The sequence below is a fragment of the Astyanax mexicanus genome, chromosome 19 (assembly GCF_023375975.1).
Source record: "Astyanax mexicanus isolate ESR-SI-001 chromosome 19, AstMex3_surface, whole genome shotgun sequence".
NCBI lineage: Eukaryota > Metazoa > Chordata > Actinopteri > Characiformes > Acestrorhamphidae > Astyanax > Astyanax mexicanus.
The window spans coordinates 16722160-16749322 of record NC_064426.1 but is presented as its reverse complement, the minus strand read 5'-3'; the positions used below and the strand labels follow the sequence as shown (position 1 = coordinate 16749322).

At 39.1% G+C, this 27163-nt stretch overlaps 1 protein-coding gene across 1 annotated transcript in view; it reads left to right on the top strand.

Moving 5' to 3' along the window:
• The window catches only part of rarab (retinoic acid receptor, alpha b), a 218251-nt gene that overhangs the window by 70318 nt on the left and 120770 nt on the right, over positions 1 to 27163 (top strand). Inside the window, exon 3 of the mRNA XM_007234429.4 lies at positions 18604 to 19315. Coding sequence (XP_007234491.2) covers positions 19147 to 19315 — 169 coding nt within the window. The 5' untranslated portion in view covers positions 18604 to 19146. The remainder of the gene's footprint in view (positions 1 to 18603; positions 19316 to 27163) is intronic.

Genomic DNA, 27163 nt, shown 5'->3' with positions numbered 1-27163 from the left:
AGAGAGAGAGAGAGAGTCAGTCTTGGGGGGGGTTATTTGTGCTGGTTGACGGATAAGACTGCCTGCAGTGGTTTGGTCCCAAATTTGGTCCCAATCGTATTTAAAATTTTTACCCCTACTCCTTGTTTTTAAGTGTAACACTTCCTCCTAAAACAAGAGGCAGGTTACAAGTTACAAGAGGCAAGGTGATGCAGCAATTAATTATTATAGTTTATTCCTTAATTCCTCTGTGATGGTTAACTGAAATTAGCTTTTAATAACTTTTATTCTATGTATTTTTCTATTACACCTTAAATGCAGAAGCCTCTGCCGTCTGTTGTGTCGTTTAAGGTGGAACCTGAAAGTTAGCTGGCTAGATACTAGGGCTGCACGATATATTGTTTAAGCATCGTCATTGCGATGTGTGCATGTGCAACAGTAAAATACTCTACTGCAACAAAATGAAAATTTAATTTTATTATTGCATACGACAATATGATATTTGCACACCCCTAACTGAGATTTAAAAAAATACAAGAATTTTATCAGATTTTTAACAGAAGTCAATGATCCAGAATATCATGATATTAATAATGCACTCCAAATATCTCCATATATCCAGGATTAAAGTAAAACAAATGATACTGGACAGATATAAGCTGTCTCTAGTAGATATAGAATGGGAAATGAGAACAGTGTAAATTTTTCTTTTGCTAAAAACAGCAAAAAAAAAGTAGTACCCTGATGTGATAATTAGGGGTGGGTGATATGGCACAATATTTCAGGATTAGTATTGTTCACGATATTCAAAAATGTTGGCGATATTATTGGGTACGACATGATATGGCACATCCCTGGAGTTGTGATTATTTTAGGTGTATTAAACACCTTCCTCAGTGTAAATGAATGCACTGGGCGTCGGCTGCTACGGCAGAAGGCAAAGGCTGTGCAGAGTCTGTGTATGTATATGTCTATGTTGTTATCAGTACAGTGATGGCGGCGCTCGGAGCTGAAAGCTAGCGTTATGGAATGTATACAGAGGTTTTTAATAAGCTTCTTGTGCACTTTTTGAGTTATTAATGCCTCGTTTTAAATGTCAGGGCTCTCCGGATTCTAGCAATGAGGTGTGGAGCTACTTTGAGCTGGATAACGGTGGAAAAAAAGGGATTTATCAGGGCAAAATATGCCCCGATACGGCCATTGTACAAAGGCTTGGGCTAAAAGCTAAAAATTACTGTATTTTAGAAAGCTGTAGGAGAGCAGAGGTCGGCTATTCAACGAAGATAAGTACTTTTTATCATATTTTACTGCAACAAAAGTCCATTTTACACCGGACTTCTCCTTTAAGTCGACCCGATTTTTATACAGACCTTGTGTTAAAACACATTTGACACAATTGGACGGACAGTAAAGCTGTTTTGTAAGTGGACACACTGACCGCCACACAGCGCCAGCTCTTGCCGTATCTCTATCTCTCTCTCTCTCTCTCTCTCTCCCTCTCTGTCTCTCTCTCTCTCTCTCTCTCTCACACACACACACACTCCCTAACTGTCTCTCTCTCCCTCACGTGGCTAATGACGTTTTATCGCTGCTCATAAACAAATTGAATAACGAGCTGAAAGAGTTCAGGCTTTGCCCCCACAGCCACTCCCAGCCCTCTTTCCTGCTCTTACATAATGCTCACACACACACACACACACACACACACACACACACACACACTCATGCACGCGCTCTGTATTCGAAGCACTGCAGAAATTAGGTCAGTGTCTGCGGGTGCCCCTCTGCATTCCCAGCCTCAGTTTGGCTGATGTTAAAGCTGCAGAAGCACACTGTCTGTATTCCGGCTGGCTGTGATTGACATGTCCGTGCTCCGCCCACACTTTGCCTATATACACATTCTTTTACATTCTTTTTTACGAATGTGGTTGCCTGGTATTTTATTCATAATGTGCACATTATTATTATTAAATAGAGAATAGCATCAAAAAGTGTACCTCTGTCTCTGCATGCTGTACCTTTGTAAAAATGACTTTGTGACATACAGGGAGATAAAGCTACAGTCTTTCATTATCTTGAGTACATACATGTTACTAATAATACTCTTCAACAGGGGTGTCCAAAGACTCTGTAATAAAACAAATAATGAAATATACCACTTTAAATAAAACATTTTCCTGATTACTTTCATTTACACACCATTTTACTTGACTTACTATCTTTATCTTTGACAGTGTTGTATTTTTTTCTGCGCTAGAAATGTGCACCCTCTCTGCTTTTAGACTCTTTGGTCCGTTTTTATGCGCTAGAAATGCGCACTCTCTGCGCTTTTAGACTCTTTGGCCTGTTTTTCTGCGCTACAACTGGGCACTCTCCCCGCTTTTAGACTCTTTGGCCCGTTTTTCTGCGCTACAACTGCGCACTCTCTCTGCTTTTAGACTCGTTGGCCCGTTTTTTTGCGCTAGAAATGCGCATTCTCTGCACTTTTACACTCTTTGGCCCGTTTTTCTGCGCTACAACTGCGCACTCTCTACGCTTTTAGACTCTTTGGCCCGTTTCTGACACCTAGCGTTTAAACTTTGAATCTCACATTATAAAAACCTGCTTAACAGCGGGCCAACTTTCATTCTATTTCTAAAATACCTCGCGGGCCGCTCCAAAAAAGGAAACGGGCCGCAAATGGCCCGCGGGCCGTAGTTTGGACACCCCTGCTCTACAACCTACAAAATGTAGGTTTTATAATATACAGTACCCGTCAAAAGTTTGGACACACCTTCTAATTCAATGTTTTATTTTTTTTCTATATTGTAAATGAATACTGAAGTCATACAGACTGGGAGGAGCACATAAGGAATCATATAGAAAATAAAAAGTATTAAACAAACCAAAATACTACATGTGAAGCATTTAGATGCTCTTATCTGGGATGATGTTAAACTTGCAGTTTCTGGTAACTGGTAACTCTGATGAAATCTTGCTCTTCCTTTCCTGGGGTGGTCCTGATGAGTGCCAGTTTCATCATAATGTTTTGATGGTCTTTGCAATGAAATGTTTTCTTGATGACATTATTTACTTTGTCATAATCTGGATTAGAACATTACTTAAATAGAGCTATTCACATTATACCTGTTACTCTATCTATTCACAACTGTTGCTCTCAAACACATTAAGAGACAAGAAATTGAAGTAAGTAACTCTTGAAAGTTCAGCACAGCTGTTAACTGAAAGCTGAACATTCCAGGTGACTCTACCTCATAAAGCTGACTGAGAAAATCCAGCCAAGATGTGCAAAACTGTCTCTTTCTAAGCAAGAGGTGCTACTTTGGAGAATCTAAAATATAAAACATATTCTTGTGTTCTTTAACACTTTTTTGTTTACTAAATAATTCCATATGTTTCTCTTCATAGTTTGGATGACTGTAGTATTAATAATAGTATTAGTAGTATTGTCACGTCCTGGCCCTGTCTCATGTCTCTGTGTGTTTTCCCCACGTGACCTGTGCTCCTCTGTGTCTGCACTTGCGTCCGTGTCCACGTCTTCCCTGCACCCCTTCATGAAAAGTATTATTTAAATAATGAAAAAACACTGAATTTAACTTTTGACTGGTACTGTACACTGAGGCGGAGCTACAGTCTCTTATTAGAGTGAATATTAAAAGGCATTTATTAAAGTGACCTTTTCCAAAGGTTCTGTTTGTTCTTGTGTTTCATTTCTGCTCATGCAAGGAAATATGGATGGTGTGTGTGTGTGTGTGTGTGTTTGAGATCATATTAGGCTGGTTTTGTGATGCTCCTTGTCATTTTGAATCAAAATCTGAACTCTCTCTCTCTCTCTCTCTCTCTCTCTCTCTCTTTCTATCTATCTTTTACTCAGAGCAGCACTTTCGTTATTTACACTATTGCACACACCATATAGAAAAAAAGTATTGGGACACCTGCAGATTTATTAATTTATTATTTCCTCCAAAATCAAGGGTATTAAAGGGGGTTTATCCTACTTTATCCTGCTGCTGTCAAGGGTCTATTCTTTACTATCTTTTTGAGTGATACTGTGAGGAGATATGATTGCATTAATCAAGAGAGCAGCTTTGCAGCTGAACAACTAGTGCTGCAACTAACAAATGACCATTTAATAGTCAAATAATCTGCCGGTAATTTTTTTCTGGTTAATCGATTAGTCACGATTATTTTTGTCATGCTTCTTATTGGTAAGGCTCCTCAGTTAACGCATGTTATACCACAACTCAAACATATAAACTTTTAGGGCCCTTGACCATTTTCGCAGGACATTCTGATAGTGTGACATACTAATATTAATCCAAACATTAAAAACTATAGTATAAGAGACATTCAGACAAGCCATATGTTGTTAATCTAGGATACATACAGTAAAAATGTCTCACAAGAGTGTATCAAAAAAAGTGAGCACACCCCTCACATTTCTGCAGATATTTAAGTATATCTTTTTGTGGGACAACACTTGAAAAATGACACTTTGACACAATGAAATGTAGTCTGTATGCAGCTTATGAACCAGTTTAAATATATTCTTTCCTCAAAATAACTCAATATACAGCCGTTAATGTCGGTTGAATTCTGAGAGCCCTGAGTTAAGCTGAAAGAAACGTTATAGCGAAGTTTAAAGGGTTAAATTTACCAAGCACTCAGTGCTATATCTTTACAACTAAGGCTGTACCTCTGAAAGTTTTAGAGCTGTAAAATTGACTGTGGGGGAAGGCAGGTAGACATTCTCTGCTGCAGTGCTGTTAGCAAATCAGAGGCGATATGTTTGCAGGTAGGAATATTCATGAGCAAGAGCTGAAATCCTGTCTTTCTTCAGAGACCACTAATTCATTGAACTAAAGCAGGGCTAAATAGAAACACCTGAGAACTTTTTCACAATAAACGGCTCACGTGGCATTCATTCATACTAGAGACCAGAACTAGACTGTTTAAAATGAATCAAAAAAAGACAATGGAATGAGACTTTTAAATGCTGTGAATATGTTTAAATATGTACTGAGCTGATCTGTAGGGAGTACGGTTGTTGTCTTGTCACCTTTATCTGGTGTCTTTAGACCTTTTTAGAGACACAGAGAGAGAGAGCGTACCCTTGGAAGGTTGTCTATTATGTCAACTTATCATTGACATTGCCCTAGTGTCCACAACCATTCTGACAAATAGTGCAGTGTGTAGCTCACCTAACCTCCTAAAATAAAGGATTTACGAACACTCACAGATCATACTGGAACCAAAAACGTGCTTCTTTGCTCTAAGAACCCTTTTGTAGCATCTTTGTTTTAAAGAATGTGGAGGTCTAGTGTGGTGGTGGGACTTTAAATGTATTTATTTGTCGTGTGATTTCTTTTATCTGAGAGTCATTTCAACCTCCTTTGTCTCGTTTCTTTGTTCCCGCACACATAAAGCTGAGATGGATTGTGCCAGTGGGCTTGGGCTAAGTGTTGGTTACAGGAATGTGCACTGCCTGTGTGTATGTGTGTGTGTGTGTGTGTGTGTCCTTTGCTTTAATTGAAATGCATCTTCAGTATCCTGTACATGCATGATGAACGCTTCCATTTAGCACTTTCAGCTTCAGAAAGGTGATGGACCTCATTTAGGGCCGCGATTTATGGCCTGTGCTTAGCTCATGTCTTCATTAATGGCTCTCGCTCGCTCACTCGCTCTCTCACTATCTCTCTCACTACCCCCCAGACTGTCTCTGTCTCTCTCTCTCTCTCTCTCTCTCTCTCTCTCGTGTGCCTCCTTTACTATGCGTCTGCAATATCTCAATTCATTTCCCTTCATTTCATTTGGCTGTCTTAATGGACAAGGGAATGGGGAAATGGAACCCATTACTGAGCTCTGGACTTTCATTATTCTCTCTATTTCTCTCGATTTCTCTCTCTCTCTTTCTCAATCTCAATCTCGCTCTACCTCTCTCTCTTTTTGCCCCAGCCAGTGCTCTTCGGTAGGTCTCTAATGGGGAATGCTAATGAACAGAGACGTCTTTAACAAAAAGACATTGAAGCAAAAATGGCCTTCTGGTAGACAGCACAGATTATGTTGTATAGTGTGTGTGTGTGAGAGAGAGAGAGAGAGAGAGAGAGTCAGAATGACTATCGTATTTTGCTCACAAATCAAAGTTGCGTTCACTTTTTTATCTGCAGTGTCAAAAGAATGACGTCTTAGAGTTAAGTAGTTGATTGCTGATTGGTCGCTTTAAACTGTGGCTAAATCTGTAACACAACAATAGACAAACACAGTCTGCTTAAACTACTATATTTTCTCATTGACCACTGACTATGTTTATTTGCGTTTATTCTAATATAGAGTTATATAGAGTTATATAGAGTTTATTACACGTAGACACACTCACAGGTCACTCATTTTATGTTTATTTGGGATTATTCTAATGTTATATAGAGTTTATGACAGGTAGACACTCTCACTGACCACTGACTTTGTTTATATGGGTTAAGTATTCTAATGTTATACAGAGGTAGACACTCTCACTGACTACTGACTTTTTATATTTATTTGTGTTTATTCTAATGTTATAATAGTTTATTACAGGTAAACACTCTCGCTGATTACTGACTTTATGTTCATTTAGGTTTCTTCTAATGTTATATAGAGTTTATTACAGGTAGACACTCTCACTGACCACTGACTTTATGTTTATTTTAGTTTAGTATTCTAATGTTATATAGAGTTTAATACAGGTAGACACACTCGCAGGTCACTCATTTTATGTTTATTTGGGTTTATTCTAATGTTATATAGAGTTTATTACAGGTAGACACTCTCACTGATCATTGGCTTTATGTGTATTTGGGTTTAGTATTCTAATGTTATATAGAGATTATTACAGGTAGACATTCTTACTGATTACTGACTTTATATTTATTTGGGATTATTTTAATGATATATATATATATATATATATATATATATATATATATATATATATATATATATATATATATATATATATATATAGTTTATTACAGGTAAACACTCTCACAGGTCACTGACTTTGTTTATTTGGGATTATTCTAATGTTAAATAGAGTTTATTACAGGTAGATTCTCTCACTGACCGCTGACTTTATGTTTATTTAGGTTTATTCTAATGTTATATAGAGTTTATTACAGGTAGACACTCTCACTGAACACTGACTTTATGTTTATTTGGGTTTAGTATTCTAATGTTATACAGAGTTTATTACAGGTAGACACTCTCTCTGATCACTGGCTTTATGTGTATTTGGGGTTAGTATTCTAATGTTATATAGAGTTTATTACAGGTAGATTCTCTCACTAATCACTAACTTTATGTTTATTTGGGTTTATTCTAATGTTATATAGAGTTTATTACAGGTAGACACTCTCACTCACCAATTAATTTATGTTAATTTGGATTTATTCTAATGTTATATAGATTTTATGCCAGGTAGACACTCTCACTGACCACTAACTTTATGTTTATTTTAGTTTAGTATTCTAATGTTATATAGAGTTTAATACAGGTAGACACACTCACAGGTCACTCATTTTATGTTTATTTGGGATTATTCTAATGTTATATAGAGTTTATTACAGGTAGACACTCTCACTGATCACTGACTTTATGTTTATTTTGGTTTAGTATTCTAATGTTATATAGAGCTAATTACAGGTAGACACTGTCACTGATCACTGATTTTACGTTTATTTAGGTTTATTTTAATGTTATATAGATTTGTACAGGTGTTGATGTTGAATAAGTGGTGTATTTTGGAGGTGTGACTCTGATGAGTCAGGTTGGATGGGCTCCAGATTCTTCACGCGGAGCTCCTGCTCTGAAAGCTTTCCACCGAGTCGCTCCCCGTCCTGCAGCGTCCAGCAGAGTGATCACTGACCCGCCCTGCGGTTTGGCAGAGCGCCACATCTGTCCCTACAGTCTCACACACTCACACACACCCCTCCGTCTTACTGCTCTGGCCTACATCACTCTCTCTGCTGGGGGGTTGCCAGGTCCTCTTCCTTTTTCACTCCCCTTGAATCTGTGCTCTCTTTCCAAAAGTCCTTGGCTCCAGCCATCTCCTGCTCACACTAAAGCCTCCCTGAGGAGCACTTTCATGGAAAGAGTGTCACATTCTTCCACATCACACACACTCTTACAGCACCCTCTCCGTGTGGGCGGTCACACTGTAAATTTACTCTACAGTATATGACTGTGAGTGTGTGTGTGTGTGTGTGTAATATGGATGACTGTAAGTGTGTTTTATGAGTGGTTTATGTTCTGGGTTTTGTGTAGCAGGACACAGGCTGGCTCCATGTTGCTTTACATGTGTGTGTGTGTGTGTGTGTTACCCAACTTACACCAGTATTACCCAACAAACATCAATATGTCTTACCAAACACAGGGCTCCAGACTGCGACTAAAATGGTCTCAAATGCGACCAAAAATATTTTTTTGCGATTTATAAAATTAATTAAGTCGCCAGTGGCGACAGGTGGCAAAGTAGGGTTTTTTGCGTTTATTTATTAATTTTTTATTTTTTATTTATTTTTTTTTTGGGTTGTGTTTATCGGCATAACTATACTACGGCGCCCAATCATATGGACGTTTTTGCCTACCTCAAAAAAAAAAAGCCTTGCTTTACCTAAAACGTAACTACCACAGCAGCGTAGCTAAGCTGAGCTTTTATCCATTGGCGCGCAGTTTGCACTGGAAAATGCAGACGAAGATGAACATCCAAGAAAAGTACAACCACAGACATTTCAAAACTTCTTGGCTGCAGGAGTTTGCGTGGCTCAGGTATGACAACATAAAGCAGACAATGTACTGCGAATTCAGTTCGAAAGTAAGCAAAGATATCGCTGGAAACACGGATTTTGTACCAGCAACGCATCGTTTAAAAAAAAGAAAAAACACGGAAAGAGTCGAAAGCATAAAAATGCACGCGACTGTTTTTTAGTGTGCTCCGACAAAACCTCCCTTAGCTCGCACATGTGATAAAACTGAAAAATGAAATTTAATAGAGCCAACATGCATGTGAGAAACTACCCCGTCTTGTTAATAAGAAAAAAATGGACTGGATGTGTCGAAAACGTATGATAATGACACAGCTTGTGCCGAGTTTGTAGGATGTAACGTTATAGCAGACAACGTCAAAGCGCAGACCGTGACAGAAGCCCAGAAAGCTAAGTATATCTCTGTAATCACTGACTGTTTGAAGACACGTTTCTGGTGGTCTACCGGTGTACCGGTGTTTTGTCAAGTTATGCTACCCATCAATACGTGCTTCCTAAAGGCACTGCGCAAGTGCAAACCTACACGTTTTGATAATTTCTCGTGTTTTTTTTATAACAAATCTATTTTTTGTGCATAAAACAACCTGGACTCACTATCATTGCACAAGAGTATAAATACAAATTAATAATAATAATAATAATAATAATAATAATAAATACAATAATTTATTAATTATAATTTAAATACAAAAAAGCAAAAGCAGTTTGTAACGAACTCTCATTGCCTTAAATTTACCATGATACAGTGATTTATGTTATAAAAATATACTAACACTACATCTACTGGGGACTTCTACTGCAAACATGCTCTAACGTTGAGCTTCTTTTGAGTTTTTATCGTTAAATATACACTAGGGTAGCACGGTTTGACAAGGTAGCACAACTCGCCAGAACAAGGGGCACTCTTTAGAAGTGAGATAGGAAAACATATTCTCTCATTTCATTGTTTGCCTCAAAGACTGGAACTGGCAATCCTGAACACTCAAAAATCCCTTCCAATTAGCCCCAAAAGCAAGCCTAAGCTGAAAGCAATTGGTGTGGAGTTGGAGTGTACCATAAGCACACCTTCTGCAGTAAAGACTCAGCATTATTGTTTGGCACTTGGAAAAAAATATTGGCGCCCAAATTATTTATTTTAGGAGCCACTGGCTCCTTAAACATTTTTTTTGTCTGGAGCCCTGCAAACACCAATATCACCCAACAAACATCAATATTACCCATTTGCATTATGCAACAGATGCCTTTCTTACATAAACCACCCAACAAACATTAAATTACTCTACAAACACCAGTATTACCTCCAAAAATACTAAAATAACCCAACAAACACTAATATTACCAAATAAAACACAAATATTACCCAACAAACATCAGATTTGTCCACCAAACACTAATGTTATCTAATAATCACTAATAATACCCAACAAATATAAACATTTTCCACCAAACACAAATACACACAAATACCCAAAAACATCAGAATTTCCCACCAAACACAAATGTTGCCCAATAGTCACCAATAATACCCAACGAACATAAACATTTTCCACCAAACACCAGTATTACTCAATAGACACCAGTATTACCCAATAAACACCAATATTACCCAACAAACATCGACACATCCTACCAAACACCAGTATTACCCAATAAACACCAAAATTACCCAGCAAACATGGACATATCTCACCAAACACCAGTATTACCCAATAAACAGCAGTATTACCCAATAAACACCAATATTACCCAACAAACATCGACACATCCTACCAAACACCAGTATTACCCAATAAACACCAGTATTACCCAACAAACATGGACATGTCTCACCAAACACCAGTATTACCCAATAAACACCAGTATTACCCAACAAACATGGACATGTCTCACCAAACACCAGTATTACCCAATAAACACCAGTATTACCCAACAAACATGGACATGTCTCACCAAACACCAGTATTACCCAATAAACACCAATATTACCCAACAAACACCAGTATTGCGCAAAAAACATTTCAACCCAACAAGCATTTACATTACTCTACAAACACCAGTATTACCTCCAAAAAATGTTGTTATCCAAAAACATTGAACACCAAACATCGACATTATCCATCATACACCAGTGTTACCCAACAAACATAAACATTTCCCACCAAACATTAAAATATAAATCAAATCATTAGCATTCCCATGAAATATGATCATTGCCCAATAAGGACCAATGTTACTCAGTGTAACATTGAGTGTTACTGAGTAAGTTTCCAAAAAATGTTTAACAGAAGCCAGTCACACAAAAATACAGATAAACCCAACAAACATCAATATTACTCTGGAAACACCACAAAAAATCATTGTTAGTGTCCACCAACACTAATATTATTCAACAATATACCAACAACCATATACACAAAAATATATTTTTCAAAACAAACATTATTAGTTTCCAACAATGAAACCCTACATTTTCTACAAATAAGAATACTACCCAGCAAACACTGGAATTCCCAATAAACACCAGAATTCACCAAATAACGTTAACAATACCCAACAAACAAAAAATATTTAAGAGTCAATGACCAGTGAACACCTGTGTTACCCACCAAAACCAATAAATCTTAACAAATGACAAATATTACCAAAGAAACACTGATATTACCCAACAAACAGTAGTATCATCCAACAAACATTGATCTTCCCCCGCATGCATTTGTAGATTTTCTTTTACACAAATATTTCTTTTTTCAATGCAACTCCACCAAAGTTCCATAGTGCAGTAGTAGAGTTCAGGTATAACATGAGAATAATATAGATCTATCTCCCTGTTAAAGTCAGTGTACCATCAACATGATTCTGATTGAAGGGAACAGCGCTGCATGCCATGTAAAAGTAAATTATAAGAAAATTATCAAATGAAAACAGAGAAAGAATATAGGTTATTTAATGTAAATGTTTAATATAAATGTGATCGCAGTGGTAGTAGCTGCTGGTGGGGCGGTGGTGGGGTGTGGTATGGTATCATTGCTGCCGTCGGCGCTGCAGGTTGGTGATACGTCGTTTATTTTTTCTGCTGGTAGAATAAATTTGGGCTGCAAACTCTCTTCAGATATAATGCCAAGAGTGATTGTTGTTGACAATTGCCATCCATCCACACGCACACACACACACACACACACACACACACACACACACACACTGACACACACTGAGGGCCTCATGCTTCACTGGTTTTGACATTCTCATCCATTAGTGCATGTAGGTGAGACGAGGTCCGGTGCCACAGGCAACCTTGGAAGGAGAAGTGGAAGATACTCAGTGTGTGTGTGTGTGTGTGTGTGTTGTCTGTCAGTGAGAAAGAGAAAAGCTGCCTCTAGAATTGGCACAAATGTCAAATGTCCCAATTCAGCGCTGTTGAAAATAACAAAGGTCAAAGTGTGTGACCTTTAACATTGTATATTTCTCATGTTACCCATCAGTCAATAAATACACACACAGTGCTAATGCTACACACACAGCGCTAATGCTACACGCACAGTGCTAATGCTACACGCACAGTGCTAATGCTACACACACAGTGCTAATGCTACACACACATACAGTGCTAATGCTACACACACAGCACTAATGCTACACACACACACAGTGCTAATGTTACACATATAGTGCTAATGCTACACACACAGCACTAATGCTACACACAGTGCTAATGCTACAGATAAAGTGCTGATTCTACACACACAGTGCTAATACTACAAACACAGTGCTAATGCTACACATAAAGTGCTGATTCTATATACACAGTGCTAATGCTACACACATAGTGTTACACTACAAACACAGCGCTAATGCTACACATAAAGTGCTGATTCTACACACACAGGGCTAATGCTACACATAAAGTGCTGATTCTACACACACACAGTGCTAATGCTACACATAAAGTGCTGATTCTACACACACACAGTGCTAATGCTACACATAAAGTGCTGATTCTACACACACACAGTGCTAATGCTAATGCTTATTTTGTATTCTGACTATGGTTGATGTAAAAGTTGGATTTGTGCACTGCAATGAGTCCAGGCGTGTGTAACGGCATGGGTGTACGCACACTAAGCACACCAGGTGGACCTGCGTAGCAAAGATATGGATAGATGTCTGGTGGATGACTGTTGTCAGGGTTTAAGTCCATCAGTGGTGCACCAGTGTTTTTCACCACCAAGATAGAAACATGCCAGACTAGAAATGTACCCGAACACACCTCACTTCCAGACCACCACACCCATCAGCGTAGATATCTTCGTAAACTCAATTAATATTTAAAGAGCGCAGTCGAAAGGCGTGAAAATAATCTGTAGGTGGGGTATAAGATAGCAATGAGCACCGCGACAAGCTTTGTGTACTCATTCGGGTCTCAACTTTAACTCAATCAGTCTTACCCTAGTTTGGGGCTCTATCTGGACTTAGCCTCCTTCTCATTTCAGTCTCTCTCTCGATTTCTATCTTTCTGTCGTTTGGATCTTGATTTTGACTCATTCTGAGTCAGAGCTTGACTGCAGCCCTTTAAAGTTTAAAGTGTGCTCTAGTTTTGACCTTTGCCTGCTGGGTTGTAGTTTCCGAGAGTACTGTAGATATGCCTGCTTTACACAGCCTGCTGCCCTTTGACCCAGGATGTGAATAATAACTGTAGTAGCAGACGAGCAACCGTAAACACAGTCAGCACTTTCATCCAGCTGCCGCTGGGCATGCAACATAAATACAGATGCACATGCATGTACATATGCATACAGTGTGTGTGTGTGTGTGTAAATATGCATATATAAAAATGCATGTACCCAAACATACATAAATACACACACATACACATATGTACACACATACACACACTCATAGGCACATGCAATTAAATTAGCGAGTGCATTGCTATGTAAAGGGGACCTGTGGGGTTTAACCTACTTAGAGCAGCATTTAAAAATGTATGAGTGAGATTTGAGCGCTGTGCACAGCACAATGAGGAATCCACACTCGCTTTGATCTCTCTCTCTCTCTCTTTTTCTCTCTCTCTTTTTCTCTCCCGCTCTCTTGTCCCCCTCCTTTGAGCTAAAACTTGAAATGGAAGCCTACAGAGTTTCCCTATGCCTTCTGGGAGATTTATAATCCATATTCCACAGGGGAGGAAATCTGAATGAGATTTATCTGAGCAGAATTTCATATCTGTGCGCAGAGGCAGCGGGCTAGAGGCTTGGGAGGCGGGTGGCGGAGGAGGGGGGGGGGGGGGTGGGACCGCGGACAGGCAAACGAGATTAGCCGAAGATAGATGGAGGATGGAAGGATGCTAATGTAAACAGATGGACTGATGGAGGAAGAGATGGATGGTTGGATTTTCAGCACGGAGAAATAACACACACACACACACATTCTCGTACACTCGCCTCGGGGTGATAAATGATATTATCAAATCTTGCCATGATTTAAAGCTTAAAACACTATACATGTGTCCAAATGTTTGTGGACGCCCTTTCTAATGAATGCGTAGAGCTATGTTAAGATGCACACGTTGCTGAAATAGATGTACAAATGCTCTAGAGCTGGGCTGTGTTTTAAACAATAAAACACCTTCTTTTTTTTTTTTTTAATAAATAAAGCAAATAAAAGACCCTCAAAAAATGTATAAGGAATATGCTTTAATACGGACTGTGCCTTTCGCCAAAAAGTAGTTCTTTAGAAGTGAACTGTAACAGAACTGTAACTACCAAAGCGTGTATGGTTTATAAATTAGCTTGAAATCAAAATTGGGAATTAAGCAGGTTAGTAAATGTTAGGACCGTGAAATAACGCTAAAACTCTCCTCTCCTGCTCTGCGGAGTCGTTTTCAGGTGAAAGCTGCACGTTTGCCAGCATTTCTGCTTGTTTTACTGGGTGGTGTTAGGTTAGCTAGCTGTGCCTGAAGGACTGTGGTCAGGTTAGCATAGCTTGCTTTAGCTCAGCATTAGCTTAGCTTAGCTTAGCCTATCTTAGCACAGTCTGTCACACGCCTCTCAAAAATGTAAATACGCTACGCTACGCAAACTACTGCTTCTGCCTACACATTCCCACCTTGTGTGGTGTAGATATAAGATATTCATAATTTCTATTCTAACATGCTGCCCTTCATCCAGTTAAACGGGACTAACTACACTTTGTTTCATGTATATCTATTTAACACGATAACAAATTCATTACAACACGATAAAATCTAATAGGACTACAGAATAGAGTACACAGGTTTGGGGTAGGGTACGTATAGGCTACAGCATAGAATTGGTGCATGAATTGGACTTTACTGTGCAATAACAGGTTACGACTTGAGCTACGACTAAAAAAAGAAAGGAATACCATTTTTTTCCCAGACTATAAGGCACACTTTTTCAAAAATCGGCAGTGCGCCGTATAATCCAAGGTGCTTTATGTATGAGTTCTACCAGTCAGGTATTAAGGAGCAATTGAGCTACACATGGTGAGTTTTCAGTGAAGTTTCTCCAGCACTAACGCTGGGTGCAGCAGCATTAGCATTAGCCGCTAACCACAGCTCTAGCTCTTTCGTCATTCAGAGTCGAGTATATTGGACTGTAGTCTGCATGTTTGCCTTGTTAAAACAAGCTACGTGAGACAAACTTCTAGCTAATAGCAACCTGGGTTACCGGAACACTCAGGGTTCCTTAGTCTAATGCTATCGGGCGGCATTTACATCACGCTAGCACTACGGTTAGCAGCTAATGCTAATGCTTTACTCAAAAATCACCCTTAGACGAAATATTGCAAATCTAAACTTACTCACTTTAAATGGTTTTCAGGAGAGAAATCTGTGTAGATTAACATCCAGTGCTCGTTTGAACATGAAAGTAATTTTTTTTTTAAGAACTACAATTTTGTTTACTTTTCCCCATTAGAAGGGAAACATGGCGACACCCTTGCTCACTTCGATGTAGGCATCCTTACTAGTGTCCCTTAATGTGCGTTATAATCCAGTGCACCTTATAAATGACAAATTAAAAAAATATAAAACATAACTGAGTAAACAGTCATCGCTCTTCTCAAACAAACCAAGATTTGAAAACTTCACCACCCATTTTTCACAGAACCGGCTGGGCTGTTTATTTAAAATATGAGAACTAAACTAAATTTTAATTGTGTGTCTGACCAGCATCTTCTGCATTCTTCTAAATTCAGTGCATGCATTTTTGTTGGTGAATCACCAACCAATGTATCTTTTCAGTTCATGGCCAGATTATGAACACATCTGGAAAGTTTAACCATTCTTGGTAAATGCCTTGGTAATAACTGACTCTACTCTTGTAGAGAGTAGCAAAGGCAAGCTCACCGATAAGAAAGGTCCAGTTTGGTGATAATTTGGTTTCCAATCAAATGAAGGTGATGAAAAGCTTTGTGCAGATTTTTTATATCAGAAATAATTCAGGAATATTAGATGTATGATCAGTTGCTCAGATAGAAAAGGCTTGAGATGGATTTTCCAGCAGGGAAACTGTGTGGTGATTAATTAGCATCAGTATAAATTCAGGCTACAGGAAAGGACTCACGTTTTTTGCAAAGTGTTAAATGGGACATTCCAGGATTTTGGTACATTTCCTGTCCCACCACTTAAATTTCAAATGTGCATATCCAAAATATCTAAATTACTATTTTTTGTGAAAAATGTACTTGTTATAAGAAAAACTGTAAAATATGGTGGAAAAATAAGCTCCTTAGATATTATTTAAAAGACCGAATACCTTTGGACCACCTCAAAAAATGACAGTTTTCTCTTGTCCCACTCATTGGGTGACCAACTCCTTTGGCAAATTTAACAATTAAAATAAGCTCTAAATAAATGACTTCCTCTTGTATATTGTTGATATGCATCTCCTTTACTTATGAAAACTTTTTTGGTCTACATTGTATTGCATGTTACAGTTTTTATGCTATTAAGTTGTGTCCCAAAACATGCGCGCAACCCTGTTACCATAAGGAATTTTACCTGGCAGAGAAAGAGTTAAAAATATTTAAAGTCTACTGGCACAAAGGAAGTTACATCACAAGGACATTTTCTGCCCACATGGCAAGACCAAGAGTAAGTGCTCCAACAATTTTCAAGTTTTTTTTCCAAATATGTTTGTCCAAGTTGTGTGTGTCACTCAGTGAACGCAACCCTGTTACTCATATTGTAAGACTAATAATGAGTAGAGTCAAAATTTACTTTATATACTTATATAACCATGTTTGTCCTTGATCTTGTATACATAGCTACATTTTACAGTTAGAATCTGTTCCTGGGGTAAACCACAACTTAGCCTAGATTTGCAACCCTGTTACTCGCAACCCTGTTACTGTAAGTTACTAAATATATTGCATAATCTAATAAAAAAAAAACAGATTTGATACCTGAGCTTGACCAATCAAACTTTTTGATAGTCTATTACCTGTATTTAATAAATATATGACTAAAAATGATCAAATTAAAGATCAAATTTTCAGAAGTGACCACCCCTGGAAACCACCAAAATCCTGGAATGTCCCAAATGTTGGAGCTCAGCTTCTTTATTCCGTGACTCCGTGATTTTTTTTCCGAGAACCTGGTCAGGTTATTTTGTAAACATGATTATTCTTCAGTCAGGAAACATTTTTACCCAGTGTTCTCATAGCGGTACATGCTTTTTCTTCAGTGATGTTCAGAGTGGTTCATCAGATCTTACCCCTTGCCTTCCTGCTCATTCACACACAGCTTGGCCTAATTAGAGTGTCTGGCTGCCGCTGTGTGAGGATTGTGTGTGTGTGCGCACACGCCCATGAGGAACACAGGGGAACACCTATGCTTTGTTTCCCACGCTGTCAGACTGAAGAAAACCCAGGGAGCTAAATATCATCTCTTTTTCTCTTACAGTAGAAATACAGCCCCAACTGATTTAGTGTTGCTTACAAAACCATGCTCCAAACAAGTATAGTGGTCCCTGCAAAACTCAGTCCGGGCGAGTGTACTCTCCAAGAATCAACCCAAAATAGCTTTGCCATCAAACTGCCGGCGTCAGAGGGAGCAAAATTGGCCCTGCTCCCTCTGGGTGGGTAGATGGTGCTCTCTCCCCACATCACTCCTAGGGTGATGTCCACAACACAGGGCGTCTGTGAGCTGATGTATCGGAACTGAGTCACTGCGCTTTCCTCCAAGCGTGCTGTGATGCTGCTCGGCAATACTGCATCAGCAGCAGCTCGAAAAGAAGCGGTGGCTGACTTCACATGTATCGGAGGAAGCATGTGTTAGTCTTCACCCTCCTGGTGTGTTGGGCCATTACTAGTGATAGGGGGAGTCCTAATAAGTGGGTTGGGTAATTGGCTGTGTAAATTGGGGAGAAAATTGAAAAAATTAGAAATAAAATTATCAAAAAAACTAAAAAAACAATCCAAATCAGTACAATGTTTCTCTCAAACTCCACCCCAAACAAGTACAGTTGTCCCTCCAACTCCTGTCTCAAACAAGCACAAAAAAGAAATATTTTTCCTCCAAATCGTTCCCCAAACAAGTAGTCTACTCTCCAAATCGTGCACTAAATGAGTACAAGGTACCCTTCAAAAAATACTAAAAATGATTCTGCAAAAGATTTATAATCAATATTATACCTGAACAGAATAGTTAAAATCGAATTATACATCGTATACAGAAGGTTAGTTTGGTTTATTGCATATTTAATGTCTAATATTGTAGCAAATGAGAGATTGGAACCGATAATGGATGTATTGTTGTACTGTTGATTATTAAAACCTTTTTCTTTTTCTTTCTTCCTGTTTTTTAAAGGGTCTACCATTAGCTGCTGACCCAGTGACATCATGTGACCTCCAGAGACCTTCCTCCCTGCTTTTGCACTTCCATCTCTCCCTTCATCTCTGATTGGTCAGTTCAAGAGAAGTGTTCCTGGAGTGTTTCTGGAGTCCCATCAGAAGTAAGCTGAAGAGTGTGTTTTAATGCATCTGCCAGGACTACGCGTAAACAGGCAGATCTGGATTACATTGGCTGTTTTTGTGTTTTTGAGAAATGTCTAAAACGGATTGCAAGAGTGGCCGGACGGGATCTTAACCATGTTTACATACAATTCTTAGTAGATCAGTGGAGCCGGGAAAAACACACACACACACACACAGTTCCTAACTTGGTCCTGATTTTATCTCACGAAACTGAATTGCTCAAGTGTCTCCGACCACACACAGATAAACACCCGTCCACGGAATATCAGGAATAACAAACAGGTTCTTCTCACCGGACCACCCCAGGACCTCGTGATGGGATTGTAGAAGTGTGTTTTGCGTGACCGCGGATCACCTGAGTAGTGTCCGAGCGGCCATGTCCGGTAATGGGAAGCCTCTGCCGGGGTCCGGCGGGGTTGGCACCCCTTTGGGGGTGTTCCCCATGCCCCCGTACCCCTACTTCTTCCCACACATGCTGGGCAGCCTGTCTCCGTCCGCGCTGCCTGGACTTCCTGTGAGCGGATACAGCACTCCGTCACCTGCCAGTGAGTATCTGCTGCGGCTTCATGGCTCAGATTGCTGACCGTTCTGAGAGCTTAACCCTTTGGAAGTGTAGAGTTAGCACTGGTGCTAGTGAAACCATGCCCAGATTTACTCAAATCTCAGACCTGCTTAAAATAAATGGAGGAATTGGATTTGAAGACAAAAGTCAATTGGATTTGAAGTTAAAGTCAATGTATATTAAAGGTATTGCAAAATAATAATAATAACTCTAAACTTCTAAGGGTTAACATGTTTGCTCTCATATCAATTAAAGTGGGAGGTATGACCTTTACTGTGTTTGTTTGTCTCTACAATTCAATCGTTTATGACTGTAGCATATCTTATAATAGCTGCTATTTATAAACTGCCGCAATGCTGATTGCTAGGTGCAGGGTTACGGTTGGTGGAATTGTGTGTTTTATGAGTTAATAAACTTGATATTTGTTTTTTAAAGTGTGCCTCATTCTAATAGTAGTTAAAGTAGGTTGTTTTGCCAGATACTATTGGTGTTTTTAATGTTGCTTAGTAAGTATTGGAGGTTAAAACATTGCTAGTTGTGTTAAAGTCGCTCAAAAAGTGAGGAAATTTGTGTTTACCAGATTGACAATGCTTCTTAGCAACAAATTGCCATTGGAAAGCCTGTTAATTTCCCTTTAAATTGTGCTACAGAGAGAGCAGAGAAGAATATTTGGGATGCGCCCATAAAAACTGCTTTCTGGTACCCTGATTGGCACCTGATTGGCAGCAGCTGTGAGCATGGGCTCTGCTACAGTGGTCGGCAGGTGTCTGCTCCAAGAATTGGCATCATGCCACATTTAAAAGTGATCTGGAGAGGGCGTTTTAGAGTTGGTGTTCTGCAAAACCAAGTTGCGGCGTTATTTGAAGTGAGACCCTGTACCAGGGTCTAAAAATTCCAAAATGTGACAGAATGAACCAATCACGCAACCCTACACTCAGCACAGGGAGCAGATAGCTTCCACTTGTGGTCTGCTTGCAGCAATTTCTAGACAAATTATTTTAAAGGGACCTGAGATCAGTTCTGTTGGCTTTTTTTTTTTGGTTTGAAAACAGCTTTTACACTTCACCAAATACTTTTACACCAAGTACCAAACAAGTAATCCTCATTGCAATCACTCCTGAGTCCGGAGAAAAATTCTATATATAAAAAAAAACATATTTAGTCTACATTTAGTCCGCTGTTGTTGAGTTGCTGTTGGATTCTGTTCAGAGAGCTTCAGGCTTTGCTGAAATATTGATATGTGCTCTCATATCTCTGCTACAAATGTGGTTGAGAGCTGACATGGTGATGAAGCGGATCATAATTTGAGTTTTTTCAGAGTCTTTTAGTCTTTTAGCGTTTCTGTCTGGGTTCTGCGCTGCAGCTGGAGTGGAGCTGATGTCCTTCAGGTTGATGTGAACGGAGTAATTGTGTTCGCTCTTCTGATTGGCATGTTGTTTGAGTGGAGGCCATGCATGTGATGGTGTGGGCAGCGGGCTGGCGGGGGGCTGATGTGTCGGATCATGTTGATTTGTTTAACCTCTCGCCGGCTGATTGGCCTGTTTTAAACTTGAGGCGTAAAACCGCCGGAATGTTCCTGAGCAACACAGATGCCATCCTACCCACGATGCCTCGGAGGCGTATGTCCTTGTGTGAACTTGTAGACTGTGTGTGTGTGTGTGTGTGTGTGTCCATTGTTTGTCTGCTAATGCACATGACAGTGCAGATATAAAAAGATCTGGAAGTCTGACAGATATGCTCAGTAATGTAATATCACTGTCAGGCTCATATACTGCACATATGAATAATTCAGAATTCAATATCAATTATTCAGCATCCTCTATAAATTATTCAGTACACATTATTAATTTTTCAGTGTCTACTATAAATTGTTCAGTATCCATTCTGAATTATCCAATGGCTGCTATGAATTAAATCAGTATTTGTTATGATTTTTTTTTTATTTCTACTTTGAATTATTCAACAGCTACTACAAATTATTCAGAGTTATTCAGAATCTGCTCTGAATACCTATACCTATTATCTTATTAAATCCAGTTAAATCCACTATGCTTCATTGTCTACTATAAATGATTCAGTATCCACTATTATTTATTCAGTATCCACTACGAATTATTCATTATACACTAAAAATATCCATTAACTTATAAGTTAAATCCACTATGATTTAGTATCTACTATGAATTATTTAGTGTACACTATTGTTTATTCAGTATCCACTATGACTTATTCAGTATCCAATCAGAAATATCCAGTATTTTATGAGTTAAGTCAGTATTTGCTATGATTTATTCTGTTTCTACTATGAATTATTCTTTATCCTCCATAACTTGTTTAGCATCTACCATAAATTATTCAGTATCTACTATAAAATAGTTTGTATCTACTATTAATTATTCAGTATCAGTGGTGTGCAGTGAGACCCTTCTAACCCTTCAGAGAAAGGGTGACAATAAATGCATGTAAATAATTACAGAATTTTTTATTCAGGAAATATATATATATATATAATAGCTATTGTAAGTGTAAGAATTTATTTTATAAATTAACTAAAATAAAAAACAGCGGTTTTAACCAATCAAAGCTTTTTAAAATGGCTTCTGCCCCCGCGTGTCTGCGTGACCCTTCTCCTGATTTTGAGAAGGGTGTAGTAATGAATCTATTAGCAAAGTCGAAGCAAGTCTAACCAATCAGATTCATGATTTTCACTACGGGGGCGGGGCCATGGCTGTGTAACCCCTTCTCAGCGCTGTGCTGAAGGTGTTACGCGTTGATTAGTCATAAACGGAGCTCGTGCTGGATTAATTCAATAGTTAGCGAACTATCACGGAATTGCGGCTGCAAATCAGACAGATATTGTGTCATATCATATATCCTTCAATGTGAAACTAATTCAAAATAATAGGCCGCCTGACTGGTGAGTTTTTGTGTGTACTTAATGTTGTGGCTCAACAAAGAGTGATCTTTGTTGAACAGTTGTACTTGTAGGCAAATTAAGCATTTATTGTTGAGTCTATTGTATACTTTTGTAGTTTGTAGCTGTATTTGTGGGCTGTTGATGTGTATTGAGTTAATATAACTAAGTCAAGAGAGAGAATATGCAGTTATTGTAATACTCATCTAAGTGTCGGTCGGCCAGCGGTGGGGTGGGGGGGGCATGGGGGGGTTGTTGCAGAAGGAGTACCCACTATATTCACTGCACGCCACTGTTCAGTATACACTATGAATTATTCATTTTCTACTATGAATTATTATTTATTAGCAAAATGAATTGAATTAAACGGATTTGACCTATACTGATCTAAACTGAATTGAACTAAGCTAAGCTAAATGGACAGTCAATTGAAATGTATGGAGATATTAAACATCTGAATCCAAATTAACTTTTAAATAACTTAAATAACTTAAACTGAACCATAATGAATAAGAAAGCTCAAAATATTCGTGTTTTGAAACCGAACACTGAACTGAACATCTAAGCAGTTTATCATGCATTCATAATTTAAAAACAGTGTTTCTGAGCGTATCGTACGCAATAATATCACCAACATTTTTGAATATCGTCAACTATATTATACCCTATAGTATCGTGCCATATCACCCACTACTAATTAACACATCAGGATAAGACAGATTATATCTGTCCAGAATAATTTATTTATGCTTTAATCCTGGATATATGGAGATATATGGAGTGCATTATTATTAGTATCATGCCATTCTGGATCATTGATTTCTGTTACAATCTGATAAAATTGTAAATATTTTTAAATATCTCAGTTAGGGGTGTGCCATATCATATTTTATACAATAATTAAAATTAATTTTCATTTTGTTGCAGTAGTATATGCTTTAAATATATATTTTTTAATTCAATGTTTTGTCATATCGCCAAGAGTATCGTTATCACGAAAATGCCATGAAATATTGTGATATTATTTTAGGGCCATATCGCCCACCCCTAGCTTACACTCATAACCACCTTTTGCACAAACAACCAATGTAGATACACTGGTTCTTAGTGTTGAAAATAAACTATATTAACTGTATATACTGTGCATACACATCTATGCTGCAAATGATCAAATTCTGCTGTAGGAGTGCTACAACTGTATCGTTGTATCATTAAAAATATTATTTCTCCCAATACAGGCCCAACAAAAAATATACTGGTAAATGTGTATATAGTTTATGCAAAGGAGAATGAATAGAAATGTAAAGGGACAGGAAAGGTCCCTGTCCCTTAGTTATTGTTTCTTCTCTTTTCATTAGTCATTGCAACTCATTGCAAATTGATCAGGGTGTATCATCAGATATTAAAGTGTTTTGGGGGTGTAGGGGGCTTCGAGTGGTCCAGCGGGCTAAGCACTGCCCCTATGATAAGGAGATGGCTGGTTTGAATCCTGTTCATGCAGCTTGCCATCAGCTGCCGGAGCCCTGAGAGAGTAGAATTGGCCTTGCTCTCGCTCTGGGTGGGTAGGTGACACTCTCTCTCCCCACATCACTCCAAAGGGTGATGTCGATCAGCACAAGGTGTCTGTGAGCTGATGTATAGGAACCGAGTCGCTGCTGCGCTTTCCTCCGTGCATTAGCGCTGTGATGAAAAGAGGAGTTGGCTGACTTCACGTGTATCAGAGGAGGCATGTGCTATTCTTCACCCTTCTGGTGTTGGGGGATAAAAATGAGAAATAAATCAATAAAAAATAGTAAAGTGTTTTTAAAACATGCATTTTTTTTAGTTTGCCAGATCTCTTCAGTTCTAATTCTATGTTTCTTTGGTTTAATGATTAAGCAGTTATTTAGCAGGCAAATTTGATGTTTGTGTTCTGACATTTCTATGTTTGCAGTAGCTTTTGTATCAGTGCCATTGTTGCTGTTGCATCCAATAAAACTCACAGCATAGCTTTGCTTTTAAAATGAATATATTTGGCTATTAGTTTTGATATATTTCTTTCTTCAATTTAAGGACTGCTGCTTTAAAAAGTCATGACTGTGCTTTCTGAACTACAGTCCACAGTCCACTAATGCTGCAAACTTCACATCTTACTTCTGCTCGTATCAGTGAACACACAGGGCCTCGAGTCCCAGAAGCTCTACGACTTCTTCTTCAGTGAGAAGAACAGCGCAGGTTTCCTCCTCCTTCTGCTGAATTCTGTTTCTGTTTCTTACCAGCCCGGTGGGGGGGTGTAATAATTAGCCCCCTTGAGTGGCAGAGAGCGCTCGTCAGGCAGAAGTGTCTACAGATTAGAGTGTGTTCTTTGCCACGAGACCAGAGGGAGCTGCTTTCGTCAGTGTGTATGCAATCCCTCCTGCTGTTATCCAGCATCAGATTCCCTCAGACCTGCCAGACAAGAACAGCAGACACTGTCACCTCAGGTACAGAGATTTATTCTTAGAGTGATAGCTCAGTTTAAATCATACACAGAAAGCCCCACCCCCTCACACCATCCCTTACATATAGTCAACATCTATTCATCAACCAATTGACAGTGTCAGGCTGTTTAGACTTCGCATTAATGTGTTTTAAGTGATCAGATTATGATCGGAATTCACTTCATTACAAAAAACTGCTCATTAACGCAAATGTCGAATCAGCCAATCACATGGCAGCAACTCAAAGCATTTAGGCATGTAGACACGGCCAAGACGATCTGCTACAGTTCAAACCAAGCATCAGAATGGGTAAGAAAGGTGATTTAAGTGATTTTGAACGTGGCATGGTGGTTGTTAATGCCAGAAAGGCTGGTCTGAGTATTTCAGAAACTGCTGATCAACTGGGATTTTCACGCCCAACCATCTCTAGAGTTTACAGAGAATGATCTGAAAAAGACAGAAAAATATCCAGTGAGCAGTTACAGTTCTGTGGGAGCAAATGCCTTGTTGATGCCAGAGTAAAAGGTCAGAAGAGAGCGGCCAGACTGGTTCCAGCTGATAGAACGGCAACAGTAACTCAAATAACCACTCGTTACAACCGAGGTCTGCAGAAGAAGAGCATCTCTGAACATCAGCACAGCACGTCCAACCTTGAGGCGGATGATGAGCTACAGCAGCAGAAGATCACACCGGGTGCCACTCCTGCAGATAAGAACAGGAAACTGAGGCTACAATTCGCACAGGATCACCTATGCAAAATTGAACAATAGAAGATTGGAAAAATTTTACCTGGTCTAATGAGTCTTTCGATTTCTGCTGCGACATTCTGGTGGATGGTAGGGTCAGAATTTGGCGTCAACAACATGAAAGCAGGCTGGTGGTGGTGGTGCTGAAATGGTGTGGGGGATATCTTCCTGCGACACTTTTGGCCCATTAGTACCAACTGAGCATCATGTCACATCAACACCACAGCCTACCTGAGTATTGTTGCTGACCGTGTCCATCCGTTTATGACCACAGTGTACCAGTATCTTCTGATGCTACTTCCAGCGGGATAATGCTCCATGTCATAAAGCGTGAATCGTCTCAGACTGGTTGGTTTCTTGAACACGACAATGAGAGAGTTCACTGTACTGGAATGGCTCCACAGCCATCAGATCTCAATCCAGTAGAGCAGCTTTGGGATGTGGTGGAACGGGAGATTCGCATCATGGATGTGCAGCCGACAAATCTGCAGCAACTGCGTGATGCTATCATGTTAATATGATCCAGAATCTCTAAAGAAATGTTTCCAGTACCTTGTTGAATCTGTGCCACAAAGGATTAAGGCAGTTCTGAAGGCAAAAGGGGTCCAACCCTCTACTATCAAGGTGTACCTTGTAAAGTATATTAAATCAAATGAAGGCAAAATGGCAAATGTAAGGCCAACATCACACAGAAACAACAGTAAAAGAAAAAAATGGCTCTCATTTACTTCTCTTGTTTGGTGGACATGCAACTGTAGCTGCCACTCATCGCTGATAAAATGCACAGTTACAGGATGCTGAATGGTCCAGCGGGTTCGAATCCCTGTCATGCAGCTTTCCATTAGCTGCCGGAGCCCTGAGAGAGCACAAATGGCCATGCTCTCTCTCGGAGGGTAGATTTCTGAATGCTGGGGGTGAATGGAGGTGGACTATCAGACAAAAGTTCATACTCGCTATCACGTTTTAATACACCACAAGTACATTTTACACCGATTTCTTCTTTAAAGTAGCTAAAACCATTCGTTAGAAAGGGTGTCCACAGATATTAGGACGTGTGTAGTTCTTAGTGCTGGTATTGCTCGCTGTGTTTTTGTGTTTATGGACATTAGTAGTTCAGTGTAAATAAGCAGTGTGTGCGTGTCTGTTATAGCATGTGTGCACATGTTGATTGACGGTCTGTGGTTTTTCTGTATTTGTGTTTTTGTAGTAGCTAAACGCTCCTCATGCAAATTCAAACCGTTCCCACACTGGCTAACTCACCTACAGTAAACAGTAGGAGCACTTCAGTACAGATAATAAAGCCTCCCTACTGACTGTGCCTCACACTGCCTCTGTTTATATGAGTTATATAAGGTTAAAATGATTTTTTGGTCCATTAGGTGTAGAAAATCTGGATACCAATCTTCTGGTCCTTTTCCGTTTTTATATAGAAATAATGCCAATATTGTCAGAATTGCAACCGGAGTCTGCACAGTACCAGAGACCAGAGGCAGAGCCACGCCCCCTTCTAACAGACCAAGCGACTTGGGATACAGTGGCATGCGAAAGTATTCATACCCCATTGAATCTTTTCACATTGTCAAGTGATAGACCAACACAAAGTAGCACATAAGTGTGAAGTAGAATGAAAATGATACATGGATTTTAAACATTTGAAATCAAATAAAAATCTGAAAAGTGTGCTGTGCAAAAGTATTCACCCCCCTATATCA